This window comes from Ctenopharyngodon idella, chromosome 19 (assembly GCF_019924925.1).
Source record: "Ctenopharyngodon idella isolate HZGC_01 chromosome 19, HZGC01, whole genome shotgun sequence".
In the NCBI taxonomy this organism is placed as follows: domain Eukaryota; kingdom Metazoa; phylum Chordata; class Actinopteri; order Cypriniformes; family Xenocyprididae; genus Ctenopharyngodon; species Ctenopharyngodon idella.
The window spans coordinates 18,416,815-18,431,626 of NC_067238.1; the positions used below are offsets into that span (position 1 = coordinate 18,416,815).

The window sequence follows — 14,812 nt, forward strand, 5'->3', positions numbered from 1 at the left end:
GCAATGATATTAAGGTTAAACCACTGTAGTCACATGAACTGTTTTAAATATGTTTTTAGTAGCTTTCTGGGCATCTGAAAAAGGAAATGATCTTACTGTCAATGCAGGCCTCACTGAGCCATCGGACTTTATCAAAAATATCTTAATTTGTGTTCTGAAGATGAACGAAGGTCTTACGGGTGTGGAACGACATGAGGGTGAGTAATTTTCATTTCTGGGTGAACTAACCCTTTAACAGCAAACCAAAGAATCTAAAGCGATCGCGCTATAACCCTTGATTAGACTGACAGAACAGCTAATTTGGTGGTAAAAAAAAAAAAAAAAAAAAAAAAAAAAAAAAATGCAGCACACTGCTCTTTTCTAAATAAAAAAAAAAAAAAAAAAAAAAGTTTTCAAACCTGAAAAATGCGTTCTGTCTGTTGACCAAAATGCGTTCACATGTTGAACACAACACAAGGAGAGCATATTGTGTTTTTGTGTCAGTTATGGCAAAAACAGTAAAAAAATAACAATCGCTTTGAAAACAGCTGATGAAAAGCAAAAACAAATGCAACATGATCTTAATATCTAATGTTAAAGTTTGTCTTTATGTTTATGCTCATTAGAATCAGGACTTGCTTCATCAGAGGTCGAATGTCCCACTTTGAGTGGCGTTCCAGACGTTATTTCCTAGAAGGAGGTAGGAAAAATCCAAATTCCCGTCTGTCTGGAACGCATAAGTCCGTCTGACATGTTTTCTTTTAAATGAGCATTTTTTATCAGACTCCTATGTTTAGGTTCAGTAATGTTATTAGTCAGTTATTGAAATGCCTTATTTTCAAAAATGTCACTTTAGTCAATTCATTTAGTATTTAACAAATTTGACTGTCTTTTGCTGCAAAACCAAGTCCATGCTTGCTTTTTTTTTGCAAAAAAACTATAAGTCCACCTCTTTGGACAACAAAATCACTAAAGATGCAACTGGAATCATTGAAAATGATGAAAGCATAATTCAAAATGCAACAATGAAGAGTCTGATCCACACAGTAGGGGGAGCTGTGATGCAAGTGACTTCCGTTTCTGAAAGAGTTTTAGAGCAGCAGAAGGAACACTGTTGTGTTTACTTGCTAAATCCTGTCATTGCCACTGTAACGATGGACAAAACATGATGATAACTTGCAGCTCGACATTTCAAATATTATACATCTGGACGGGAAGCTGTTACTGGATAGTGAAGATTTTCTGGAACTCCTTCTCAAACATTTCCTTCAGCCTGGCACCCATTTGCCCAAACCTATTGTCCTTTAGAGTGCAAAAGAGAACAAAATACGAAACAAATGTCAGTCAAAAAAAAAGGAAAGAAAAATGTGTCCTCTCGTCATGTAAATCAAACAAAAATCATCAATAATGTCAATGTCGAAGATATTTGTCCATATTTGACATTTGGTGAATATTTTTTGGCTCTCTGCCACCCTGTTTGATTTTGCATGCTGTGAGCTGTCTAAGCTGCCTGTCTATGCTCCCCTTTCTATGCTTCACACTTCCTGTCTGTGGTTTTCAGCACATAGCTTTACGTGACAATTGACGCAAGTAAGAAACAGGTTAATTGCATGTATTGACTAGGGATGCCACAATTCTCAATATAACATTGAACCGTTCGGTAATATGTGCTTGTGAATTGTGTTTTTTCAGTTTTGCATTTAAATAATTTCTGTGCATTTTATTTCTCTCAGAATTGGCTCTGTTTGTGTGTGTCCATGAGTCTACACGCCGATATGAGTAAATATCCAATCACTATGCCATGCTTGCAATGCTGGTGTCAGATTTCACACTTTAACAGAGTGGTGACGTGAGGCTGTATGGAGGACCAAATTAGTCAAAATGAAATAATTAAATAATTAATGAATTCAATAAAACACATTCAATTTAATTCAATTCAATTTAAATCTTTTTTCATAAGTAAATGTGCTTTTTCAAAAAGCTATTTTTCATAATATGTTTAATTTACGACTATTTGACGAATCGTGTATTTCCAAAGCACTATTTTCCCAAAGATTTTTTTCATAATAATAGAGGACATTTCACAAATGCTCATCCACAAGAACTCTGCGTTCAGTCACTTGTAAAGTGTCCCTATATGTAGTCATTAATTTCTAGATCCTCTGACGCACTTATTGCCACTAGTGGATCCTTTATGTTGTCTAATCCAGATAACAGAGCATCACCAAACAAAATATTCCCTTCTACTTCATCTGCAAAAGAAAGCAGTGCGTTTTTAACTTGATCAAGTCCTACAGCCACATTTGTTTCCAATCTTTCAGTTCAGAGTTCACCTCGCCAGACATAAGTAGGTCTTAATTATTTCAGAATAAACTGGTACATATAATTGTTGTTTTATTGAATTCATTATTTATGTAATTATTTCATTTTGAGTAATCTGGTCCTCCATAAGGCTGCAGTAGCCTACGCACCACCGTCTTTCAAAACTGTGGTGTCGGGGGGTGTGCGACATCAGGATTTTTTAATCGTGGACAATTAAAATGTCTCCACTGCTTTTGAAGAAATATTGTAGTATCGTGCTACAGGATTCTATCATTTGCAGCTCTGGCACCTTCATCCCAATATAGCCTACTAGTACAACCTGACATACATTCACATCACATGTTAACCTCACGGGACACTATAGTTATTCACAATCATGAAAGTTCATTATTTGCCTGTGTTTTAAAGTCTTGCCGGTTAAACATTTAATTTTTGTGCTGTTCTGACATGCGCTTTTCTGAGCGCGCACACGCACAAAAAGCCAAACAGCGCAAGATTACTGGAGTTATCTTACTGCGCTAATACTGGCAAATACACACAAGGTTAACATAAACACAGTCGGTTGTGTTTGTAAAGTAAAATCGGATGCGTGCAAGTCTTAAAGTGACAGCATCCCAACAGTGAACATGCTGCCGCTTGTCCTTAAAGCAACAGTTCACCCCAAAATTAAAATTCTGTCAGTATTTACTCACTCCAATGTTGTTCCAAACCTGCATTAATTTCATTTGAAGATATTTTGATGAATGTTGGCGGTAGCCATTGACTTATTATTTTTTCAGTCAATGGGGACCAACAACTGTTTGGTTTACCCACATTCTTCAAAATATATTTATGTTCAGCATAAGAAATAACTTTATTCAAGAGTATTGCAATAAAATATATTATTTTTTCTCCTTAACCTCTTGCTGTTCCTGTCGCCTAAGCATAGAATAACAAAAAAACACTCTGATGTGCCAAACCATCAGAACCGAACCGAAAACCGTGGTTAAAAAACCAAGGAATGTATTGAACCATGGACTAATTGTATTGTTGCATCCCTAGTATTGACACACAACACAAGTAAATGACGCATGTGTTGATGCAAGTAATGTAACCATTGACGCAAATTGCAATTATAAATATCCTTTGTCCGACTGCATTAATCTGAGAAACAACTAAGCAGCAATCTGGTCTCTGTCTCTCTTATTTGGGTCTCCCAGTACACTGTAGGGTTTCACGAGATCTGAAGGGCATTGCAGAAGACTGTAGATAATTGAATAAACAAATATCTAACAACATTGCAAAATACATAAATTTCATCTGTTTAATTTTATTTTTTGGTGATTTATTAATTATGTCCTGTGTGTTTCAGTGAATCTTACCCTATTGAATGTGCTGCAATTGCTGAAAATGAGCTGAAAGTCCGAGACAAACGCGCCAACTGTCTGATACTTGTCACTTTCCAAATTTAGCTTTATTTTGTCTAGCCACATTGGCTTAGATATGAACTGAGAGTATCTGGACACCTGGAAGTAAAAAAAAAAATTCTGGTTAATCTTTTTTTTATTTATTTATTTTTTTAATGTTAATTGTAAGTTTCACCAAACTGAAATCCCTATTATTGTATTTATAATCAAATTATAATTAAATGAAATTAAAGCCATGAGAAGAAAATAAAATACATTTTTAAGTGATTCAAAAATCTTACTGTTTGGCGTGGATCCTTGACAAACACCTTCTTGATGTCCTCCTTGTACACATATAACAGGAGATAGTGGCAGTGCTAAAGACAACAATACACACACACAAAATTAGGCCCATAAATAATTGTTCTGTTTCTAAGCCTAGTGATCAGCGTATAGCACTTTTATATTAAGGTGCTGGGTATGTGTGTGTTTACCAATCTGTATTGCGACACTGAGGCATTGAGAGCTTCTTGTTTAGACATGCTACTGGAGTCATGCCATTGCTGACTGGTTCTAAACACGCAAAAGGTACAAATCCATTCCCTACAAGCAAACACACACATATACAGAAGGATGAATGTACAACATACATACATGCTGATTTAATGATTTTATTTGTTGTTTTTCTGTCTCTCACCCAGGTGAGTCTCCATCTGCAGCTGGTAGGTGACAGCGTGAATGAAAAGCTCGTGGACACCCGTCACAACACACAAGATGTCCCCCAGAGTCACATATGTAACACATATCGTCATTTTTCTGGTCCATCTAGTCACAAGACAAGACGACATGATATAACATCATTATCACAGAAATAAGCTTAACACATTTTGCTAAAGTGCAATTTACTGATGTCTCATTTTTTATGAAAGGAAATATAAATTTCATTTTAGATAAAGAAAACTAAGCTAATGTTAGTTTTTTATTGTTTATTTTTATGACAATTGTTAATAATTACTTCCCAAATTCTCCATACCGTAATGCTTTTGGAAAACATTTTGAAGTGTGTCAGGGGGTTTCTTTAATTCCTATTATTCTCAATAGGTTTTAGATTAGCATACTGTAATCCAGTGTTCCCTTTCAGTAGGTTACGTTCGATGCACGTCAGAACTGAACCGACGAATTGGGATATCGCATGAGAGCCCAGTCACCTTGGAGTGTAAACTAAACGACTCAATGCACATTGGCTCCGCCCCACCATACGGGTATAAATACCGAACCAGATGCACGCACAGTTTGTCTTTTGCTTTGGAGCCGAGCTGATCTTTCGTTCCTGCTACAAGCTACTGACAAGACAGTGCCTACTAAAAAGAGCATTCTTTGGAGGAAGAAGCCTTTTCCGGTGTTGGTGTGACAGCGCACTGTAGTGGTGGCCACGAGCCAGTTGGGTCTTCAGGTCAACTAGGTAAAGAGCAAACTCTTCCCTGCGTAGAGGATCTCTTTTCTTTGTATGGAGTTGGACTCGATCAATCAGACAGTGCGCCTCACCAAGGAGCACGTCCAGTCAGTGTTGAACTGCATCAACCATCAGGGTGGTCTACGCTCCCGTCGCATGTCACAACTCGCCCGCCATCTCCTCCTATGGAGTCAGAATCATCTGAGGTCGCTTTTGTGCCATTCACATCCCAGGAGTGTTCAACCGTGCAGCCGACAAGCTCTCACAGCAGCTTCAGCTTCTGGAAAAATGGAGACTCCATCCCTAGGCAGTCCAGCTGATCTGGAGACGCTTTGGGACCGCACAGATAGATCTGTTTGCCTCTTTGGAGTCCCATTGCCAGTTGCTTTACTCCCTGACCGAGGGGACCCTCAGCACAGCTGGCCCTGGGGCCTATGCAAGTATGCGTTTCCCCCTAGTGAGCCTACCCATTCCTCTGAGAAAGGACCTGCTTTCTCAGAGTTGGGGGAAACCTCTGGCACCCACGTCCGGACCTCTGGACTCTCCATGTCAGGTCCCCTTCGGTGGTAGACACCATCACTTCCACTAGAGCCCTCTCTACAAGGTGCCTCTATGCATTAAAGTGGAACCCATTCATCAAATGGTGTTTTTCTCACCGGGAGAACCCCCGAACTTGCCCAAATCAGGGCAGTGCTTTCCTTCCTGCATGGGTTAGAGCGAAGGCTGTCTCCCTCCACTCTCAAAGTGTGTGTCGCCACTATTGCCACGCATCACGATGCAGTTGATGGTAAGTCTTTGGGGAAGCAGGTTTGTCAGGTCTGATCGTCAGGTTCCTGAGGAGGGCGAGGAGACTGAATTCTCTTCGCTCGCACTCTATACCCTCTTTGGACTTATCTCTGGTGCTTACTGCACTGCAGAGACCACCCTTTGAACCTCTGCGAACAGCTTAGTTAAAAACTCCTTCTCGCAAGACAGTTTTCCTGGTTGCATTGGCCTCCATTAAGGGGGTAGGGAACCTGCAAGCATTTTCAGTCAACAAATCGTGCCTGGAATTCAGCATGGATAACTCTCATGCTATCCTGAGACCCCGACCTGGATACGTGCCCAAGGTTCCTACCACTCCCTTTAGGGACCAGGTAGTGAACCTGCAAGCACTGCCCCCCAAGGAGGCATACCCAGCCCTAGCTTTGCTCTGTCCCGTCCACGCTCTGCACCTATATGTGGACAGAACTCGAAGCTTCAGGACCTCAGACCAGCTCTTCGTCTGTTACGGAAGCCAGCAGAAGGAAAAGACTGTCTCCAAGCAGAGGATGGCCCCTGGGTAGTGGATGCCATCGCCTTGGCTTATCAGTCCCAAGGCATGCTTGCCCACTCAGGTTAAGAGCTTGCTGCACTAGGAGTGTTGCTTCTAAGTGCGCTTATTTTCTCCAGTAGAGTTCCCCAGTTGGTGAACCCTGTAGAGTTCCTCCGTCACCCCTTACGTCCTCAGACATTGTGGAGTGTCTGATGCCAGGCCCAGCACTTGTATGCAGTGGTGAAACTTGTGTTAGGCTGGGTCCATATGTTGTAATCCCCACGGTGATGCCATATGTGTATTCTTCCACAGTACGGCTTCCTATGGCCTCTGCCGTCCCTGCCAGGGACGTTCCATATGTGTATAATGTGTCTATATGGGCAGGATGTGGATTCCACAGCATCCCTTTCCTGGAAGGGCACACTTTCCTAGTGTTATCCAATAGTCTCACTGAGTGGGTCATGCGGAACAGCAGTGATGGGCTCTCGGTGTAAGCCCGGTCCCATCTTCCGCCCCAAGGTGCGGGGGGGTTAGAAGGCTTACACAGGGTGCTGGAACGGCCAGCAACTGTGTTGTTTTATTAGGGATTCCAATTCATCGGTTCAGTTATGACAGTTCAGTTATCGGTTCAGTCTGACTGAAAGGGAACGTTTTGCTTACGTATGTAACCCTCGTTTGATGAAAGATGGGAACGGAGATGTATGTCCCGTCGCCACAATTGCTGTGCCACTGCTGAGCGCAGGCTCACTAGCTTGTCTCCTCAGTGAAAGACAAACTGTGCGTGCATCTGCTTCTGTATTTATAACTGCATGGCGGGGCGGAGCACGAGATGCAAATCTCGCACGCCAATGTGCATTGGCTTTTTTAGTTTACACTCGAAGATGATTGGGCTCTCATGCGATATCCCAATTAGTCGGTTCAGTTCTGACGTAGAAGTAGTTCCCCTTCAGGGAACGAGGGTTACATCCGAAACCGAGATGTTTTTTCTACTGCATTAAAGTTTTTTATTCAACAATCAAAGTGCTAAAAATATTACCATGATCCATGAATACTTACATGAATACCAACAGATACCAACAGATTATAATAATTTATTTTCTCTTCAGTTTTACAGTAACGAGAATGGCTTGTGTTTTGTGCATATGATTATTTAGAAGGGAATGGGATAATTTGCTTAATTGCTACAAAACTAAATGCAAAAAGGCAAGGGTACTAAAAATAGGCATAATTTTATTTAAGAAGAAATTCATAACATATAATTATTTAGACTTTTCATGAGATTCACAATATCTTTAGTTTATGAAAGTGATTTTAATTACAATCTTTACTCAGTAATGCCTTGTGTGATTAACACACACATTTAACATGCTAGTAAGAATTCAAGTTAATGTCATCAATTATTTTTATGATGATTGATTATAAATTACAGACATGTCAGTTGTAGATGTTTCTTACTAGGTCTTCTGGGTCATCACTGCACTCCACACATTCACACAGAAAAGAATGGATGTGTAGGATCTCTTTCTAAAAATGACAATAACAAATAAACAAATACATAAATAAATAATCATGATTTTTCTCTTTTGTATCATTTTACGTTCTATTCAGTTTGATACCTTGATCAAAAAGTTGATAGTTTTTCCATGGCACAGTATATCTTTTTTCCAGTGTCCATCAGTGAGAGTTGGTTCCTGCTTTACAAATTCCTCCGGAGTGATCCAGCTTTCTTCAGTCCGTATACACTTTCCACGACTCCCTGCAACAGAGTAAACATAAACACTTCACACTCAAACCTTTGATACAGATAAAACAAACTGCATACTAAGTTCTGCACAGACTGCTGCAGCACACACTTCAGTGCAGTAACATACCTGATGCAAACCTGATTTTGTATAGAGTCCCAGTAAGTGAAACACAGGTGACTGGTAAAAAGGGAGCCTGGAAAACCGACAGATCTGTCATCTCTTCTTCCTCCTCCTCATCATCCTCCACCTCCTCATCCTCCTCCTCCTCCTCCTCATCCTCAAACAGCTCTTTCATACTCTGCAGGAAGGAACAAAGTCATAGTGAATTTTTAAGAAAAAACAGGAAAAACAATACCTGACATTGGACAGAGAGAAAGAAAGTACTTTTGGGACACATTTCCTCTTTCTCCTCTCCATCGGTGGAGTCTGAAGATCCTTCTCCTGAAAGAATGAGAAGGGAAGTGATGTCAGATCACACATGCATCTGAGGGGTCTGCTGTATTTAATGAAGCTACATATTTATCTCATATGCTTTAAACTTAGATACTAAAATATGTGCTGAACTTATGTTGCTTTGTATTAGAAGCACATATAGGCTATAAGTTGCTACAGTTTTAAAACTTAATATTATTTCAAACAGGAAAAGTGCATTTACTCTCACACTAACAGTGCAGTCACATTAGCAAAATATATATATAGTGTAGCGATGTCAACGTGAACTTAATACATAGGGAAATCAACCCCACATGACATTCCCGATCACGTGGAAACCTATTGAAATGGGTGGATTTTCGCCTGCAACAATTCACTGAACAATGATAATTTGTGACTGCACCCTAAGAAAGAAATCCTTCAAAATAATGTAGGATGTATGGATGAAGTAATAATAAAAATACTACTAATAGTTCATTTGTGCATGTTATAATTATGTTCATAAATAATGTATATTGTGGGATGCATAAACATGGAAATATTAGCTAATAAATATAACAACTGATAATTACTTATATCTTAAATTATATAAATGCTATACAAACCCGATTCCAAAAAAAGTTGGGACACTGTACAAATTGTGAATAAAAAAGGAATGCAATGATGTGGAAGTTTCAAATTTCAAAATTTTATTCAGAATACAACATAGATGACATATCAAATGTTTAAACTGAGAAAATGTATCATTTTAAGGGAAAAATAAGTTGATTTTAAATTTCATGGCATCAACACATCTCAAAAAAGTTGGGACAAGGCCATGTTTACCACTGTGTGGCATCCCCTCTTCTTTTTATAACAGTCTGCAAACGTCTGGGGACTGAGGAGACAAGTTGCTCAAGTTTAGGAATAGGAATGTTGTCCCATTCTTGTCTAATACAGGCTTCTAGTTGCTCAACTGTCTTAGGTCTTCTTTGTCGCATCTTCCTCTTTATGATGCGCCAAATGTTTTCTATGGGTGAAAGATCTGGACTGCAGGCTGGCCATTTCAGTGCCCGGATCCTTCTTCTACGCAGCCATGATGTTGTAACTGATGCAGTATGTGGTCTGGCATTGTCATGTTGGAAAATGCAAGGTCTTCCCTGAAAGAGACCACGTCTGGATGGGAGCATATGTTGTTCTAGAACTTGAATATACCTTTCAGCATTGATGGTGCCTTTCCAGATGTGTAAGCTGCCCATGCCACACGCACTCATGCAACCCCATACCATCAGAGATGCAGGCTTCTGAACTGAGCACTGAGCACTTGTCCTTGTCCTCTTTAGTCTGGATGACATGGCGTCCCAGTTTTCCAAAAAGAACTTCAAATTTTGATTCGTCTGACCACAGAACAGTTTTCCACTTTGCCACAGTCCATTTTAACTGAGCCTTGGCCCAGAGAAAACGCCTGCGCTTCTGAATCATGTTTAGATATGGCTTCTTTTTTGACCTATAGAGGCAACGGCGAATGGCACGGTGGATTGTGTTCACCGACAATGTTTTCTGGAAGTATTCCTGAGCCCATGTTGTGATTTCCATTACAGTAGCATTCCTGTATGTGATACAGTGCCGTCTAAGGGCCCGAAGATCACGGGCATCCAGTATGGTTTTCTGGCCTTGACCCTTACGCACAGAGATTGTTCCAGATTCTCTGAATCTTTGGATGATATTATGCACTGTAGATGATGATAACTTCAAACTCTTTGCAATTTTTCTCTGAGAAACTCCTTTCTGATATTGCTCCACTATTTTTCGCCGCAGCATTGGGGGAATTGGTGATCCTCTGCCCATCTTGACTTCTGAGAGACACTGCCACTCTGAGAGGCTCTTTTTATACCCAATCATGTTGCCAAATGACCTAATAAGTTGCAAATTGGTCCTCCAGCTGTTCCTTATATGTACATTTAACTTTTCCGGCCTCTTATTGCTACCTGTCCCAACTTTTTTGGAATGTGTAGCTCTCATGAAATCCAAAATGAGCCGATATTTGACATGACATTTCAAAATGTCTCACTTTCAACATTTGATGTTATCTATATTCTATTGTGAATAAAATATAAGTTTATGAGATTTGTAAATTATTGCATTCCTTTTTTATTCACAATTTGTACAGTGTCACAACTTTTTTGGAATTGGGTTTGTATATGAAAATTCAATATAATGTAAAATAAAAGAATAAAGAGATGCTAACAAGCAATTGATTTGTATTAAACAACAGACAAATGGTGATCATTTTGCTATTATTTATTGGCTTAAATATATCACCTGTTTTAATTACCATGGGTGCGTTTCCCATTCAACAGCTTTATCATATTATGAAGTGTATGATAAATTAATAAATATAAATGTAAACGAATGCACTATTGACAATGTTAATGGTTGTAGCTAATTGTAATTTAATTTTAAAATAAGTGTTTAAGTATATCTGCAGCGGACAATGTGTTTCCAGCAAAACCTCCCAGTATAAATGAGTATAAAGATCCCGATCTGTAACTATTTTACTATCTGCAAGTGCCTGCATTATTTACCTCTATGAGTTTCTTAAGCGTTGTGTTTCCAGAGCGGATGCTGTATTTCCAGTTTTTATACCTTTCCTTCCCCGCAAACTTCTCAAAAGCAGATGGGGTGAACCAGCATTCCTCGGACAAAATGCACTTCTCCCCTACAGGAGAGAAAGACAGCATGCATTCAGACGCATAAACTGTATGATAAACACATACTGTAATAGCAAAAACTGAACCTTTAGACAGTTTGTCCCAATAGAAAGTGCCCACTTTATCCCCACAGTTTACAGGCAGCTGAGTTTTATTAATAGGCCTCTTCCAAATCTGCTGCTTGTCTCCCTTCTTCACAGAAGATGCTGAGAAAGACAGAGGAGGAGACACAGATCATACAAGCATAAGACACCATACACCAGCGAACTTGGACCTGCTGTAGTTTAGGGACTCACAGAATGAGGGGTTCTTGGCTGGTTTCTTCCGAGTGGGTTTGCAAGCAGAGGAAGGACCCGGCTCATCACTATCCTCAGAGTCACTACTTCTATCATCTTTATTTCTCTTTCTTGTCTTTTCCCTCTCCTTTCCTTTCTCCCCCTTTCCTTCACTATCCTCCATCCGTGTCTCAACATCCAGAGAATTACCATAGAATATGAAGTTGCCTAAGAATAAAAAGATACTAAATCAAAATATTAATAAAAAAGTATCTCAAAGATACTAAAATAACACTGCTGTAAACATGAACGCATTCTTGATCTATAATAGCATAATAATGCAGCATGAGCCTCTAGGTCTAAGCTGATAAAAAAGTGAAAAGCACTGACCATCCAGCAGGCTGTTTCTGAGCTTGCGTAGCGTCGGGTACAGCTGCAGGATATGATCTTCAAACACACAGCGCCAGAACTGATGCATGCACTGAGATTTCTCTTTCTCCAGCCGGTCCAGAACCTCATAGATGTGCTTCTGCTTCTGCTCACGAGAGCGCTTCGTTTTCACCTTCTACAGACAAAAACAGAGAAAGAAAGTCAGACGTCACAGTGCTTACAATAACATTTCTGCACAATAATAAAATTAATTAGGTAAATCTGCAGTGTGCTTTTACACACCAGCTTTTAAAATAAATTACAGTAGATGTACTATTGAGATGGTGACAGATGATAAGACCATGGTACTTTGATATATATCACAGTTTTTTTTTTTTTTTTTAAAGTCTCTCATGGTTATTAAAGGGTTAGTTCACCCAAAAATGAAAATAATGTAATTTATTACTCACCCTCATGCCGTTCCACACCTGTAAGACCTTCGTTAATCCTCGGAACGCAAATTAAGATATTTTTGTTGAAATCCGATGGCTCAGTGAGGCCTCCATAGCCAGCAATGACTTTTCCTCTCTCAAGATCCATTAATGTACTAAAAACATATTTAAATCAGTTCGTGTGAGTACAGTGGTTCAATATTAATATTATAAAGCGACGAGAATATTTTTGGTGCGCCAAAAAAAAAACAAAATAATGACTTATATAGTGATGGCCGATTTTAAAACACTGCTTCATGAAGCTTCGGAGCGTTATGAATCTTTTGTGTCAAATCATGATTCGGATCGCGTGTCCACCTCCTAACGCTCCGAAGCTTCCTGAAGCAGTGTTTTGAAATCGGCCATCACTATATAAGTCGTTATTTTTTTTTTTTTTTTGGCACACAAAAAATATTCTCGTCCCTTTATAATATTAATATTGAACCACTGTACTCACATGAACTGATTTAAATATGTTTTTAGTACATTAATGGATCTTGAGAGAGGAAATGTCATTGCTGGCTATGCAGGCCTCACTGAGCCATCGGATTTCAACAAAAATATCTTAATTTGCGTTCCGAGGATTAACGAAGGTCTTACAGGTGTGGAACGGCATGAGGGTGAGTAATAAATTACATTATTTTCATTTTTGGGTGAACTAACCCTTTACGTTTGCATTTATTTGAACAGTAAAAACAGTAAAGTTGTGAGATATCATTTCATTTTACAATAACTGTTTTCTATGTGAATAAAACTAATTTATATCCAGTGATCAAAGCTGAATATTCAGCATCATTACTCCAGTCTTCAGTGTCACATGATCCTTCAGAAATCATTCTGATATGATGATTTGCTGCTCAAGAAACATTTATGATTATCAATGTTGAAGATTGCTATTTTTGTGGAATATTTTTGTTTTTTCAAAAATGTTTATCTGAAATGTATTTTTTTTTTGTTGCAACATTATAAATGTCTTTACTGTGACTTTTGATCATCTTAATGCCTCTTTCCTGAATAAAAGTATCAATTTCTTAAAAAAGTGACAGCACAGTGCAAACTAATCTCCCAAGCAGATCTCGCCCACCATTTTTTTCCTACTATGGCAGTCAATGATGGGCGAAATCTGCTTGATTACAAACATTCTTCCACATATCTTTCTTTGTGTACAGCAGAACAAAGAAATTCATACAGGTTTGGAACAACTTGAGGGTGAGTAGGCCTAAATGATGACTGAATTTTCATTTTTGGGTGAACTATCCCTTTAAAGGTCTTCTGTTTTCAGTTAAAAGGTGTCCTTAAGCGACCCCTAAGTTAATAATTAGTTAATAATTATTTTTTACAACAGAAGTGATTTAATCAAAAACCTACTTTAGCTCGATAATAACTTTTTTCTAGAGCTGCTGTGAAGCCAAAACAATCTGTCCATTAATTTTCACTGTGAAGCTGCTTTGAAACAATCTGTAATGTGAAAAGCGCTATATAAATGAAGATGACTTTACATGAATGACTATAAAGGAGATATGACAGGTCCTTTCATGCATTAGGCTAGAGAAAGAGGGTGTTCTTGCCTCAAACATTTCCTCCGTCATCAGGTCGTGGTCGCGCAGCTGAGTGAATAACGCGTGCGGTTGATCTATGCACGAAATTTCCGTCTTCTTGCGGTGGAGAAAATACTGCAAATCTTCATTCGTTAGAAAGTCTAACGGGTCCACTTGGCCGCTGGCTCCCATTAATTCACAGATCTACAATGTGACAAAGTGTTTTAGCAACTTACAACAGCATGCAGAATAATACAATACAACAGTTAGGCTACAGTTGTGTATCAAATAGCCTACATAATTACGAAGCAATGTCTCACACTTCTCCAACTGAACAGGTCAGAAATGTTGTAGCCTGCAGATTTTTGCTGCCATTAAATGCAACATTTGCATATTTGACTCTTGCGTACCTGTCGACGGTCGAGCTCTGGAAGGATCTGTATTTCTGTAGGCTTCTTGACGCGAGCAGGTCAGAAACAGAGTTGTTTTCAAATCACCTGCCTGTGTGGGACTGAATGAAACTGGCTTATAAACACCAAAGTACGGAAGTGATGCAAGCGAATGCCAACCTGTGCGACAATTTATTGTTTTTTTTATTATTATTATTATAATGATTTTCATATAATTTCACGCGTCACTGTTAAGTAGCCTACATATGCGAATGCTAAAATAAATGTTCACTTCTTGGATTTAAATGTCGCACGTTTTAAGAAAATACTAGCTATTACAACCAGTTATACAAATTTCCAGTATATTTTATTTATGCCATTTCTGCTAAACCCGTTGAACCAGTTCATTATAAGGGTCATTCCTGGGATTCGGTAGGCTAATATTTGGAA

General features: G+C 38.9%; 1 protein-coding gene across 4 annotated transcripts; it reads right to left on the minus strand.

The window, feature by feature from the left end:
* Positions 1 to 67: 67 nt before the first annotated feature.
* Positions 68 to 14,775, minus strand: LOC127501601 (nuclear body protein SP140-like protein). 4 transcript variants are annotated; one of them, XM_051873659.1, is made up of 15 exons: positions 14,384 to 14,774; positions 14,004 to 14,177; positions 11,966 to 12,140; positions 11,597 to 11,803; positions 11,387 to 11,506; positions 11,175 to 11,308; positions 8,563 to 8,619; positions 8,305 to 8,476; positions 8,050 to 8,189; positions 7,889 to 7,957; positions 4,384 to 4,511; positions 4,181 to 4,289; positions 3,989 to 4,063; positions 3,663 to 3,806; positions 71 to 1,281 (listed from the first exon to the last, which is right to left on the minus strand). In XM_051873659.1, exons 2-15 carry the CDS (start codon positions 14,163 to 14,165, stop codon positions 1,201 to 1,203), a joined length of 1,773 nt encoding a protein of 590 aa, XP_051729619.1. In that variant the 5' UTR covers positions 14,166 to 14,177; positions 14,384 to 14,774; the 3' UTR covers positions 71 to 1,200. The 4 variants fall into 4 exon arrangements, with proteins under 4 accessions (XP_051729621.1, XP_051729620.1, XP_051729618.1 ...); XM_051873658.1 differs by having other exon boundaries at positions 70 to 1,281; positions 11,175 to 11,506; positions 14,384 to 14,775; XM_051873661.1 differs by lacking the exons at positions 11,387 to 11,506; positions 11,597 to 11,803 and having other exon boundaries at positions 68 to 1,281; positions 14,384 to 14,775.
* Positions 14,776 to 14,812: the final 37 nt, after the last annotated feature.

What these genes read in the sequence shown, in the direction of transcription:
- LOC127501601 (XM_051873658.1), bottom strand. Translation starts at nt 14,165, where the DNA reads ATGGGAGCCAGCGGCCAAGTGGACCCGTTAGACTTTCTAACGAATGAA. An exon ending in CAAAATCAGGTTTGCATCAG is followed by an intron (nt 8,190 to 8,304) that starts GTATGTTACTGC and finishes ACTCTGTTGCAG; the next exon opens with GGAGTCGTGGAAAGTGTATA. An exon ending in GTGATGACCCAGAAGACCTA is followed by an intron (nt 4,512 to 7,888) that starts GTAAGAAACATC and finishes TCTTGTGACTAG; the next exon opens with ATGGACCAGAAAAATGACGA.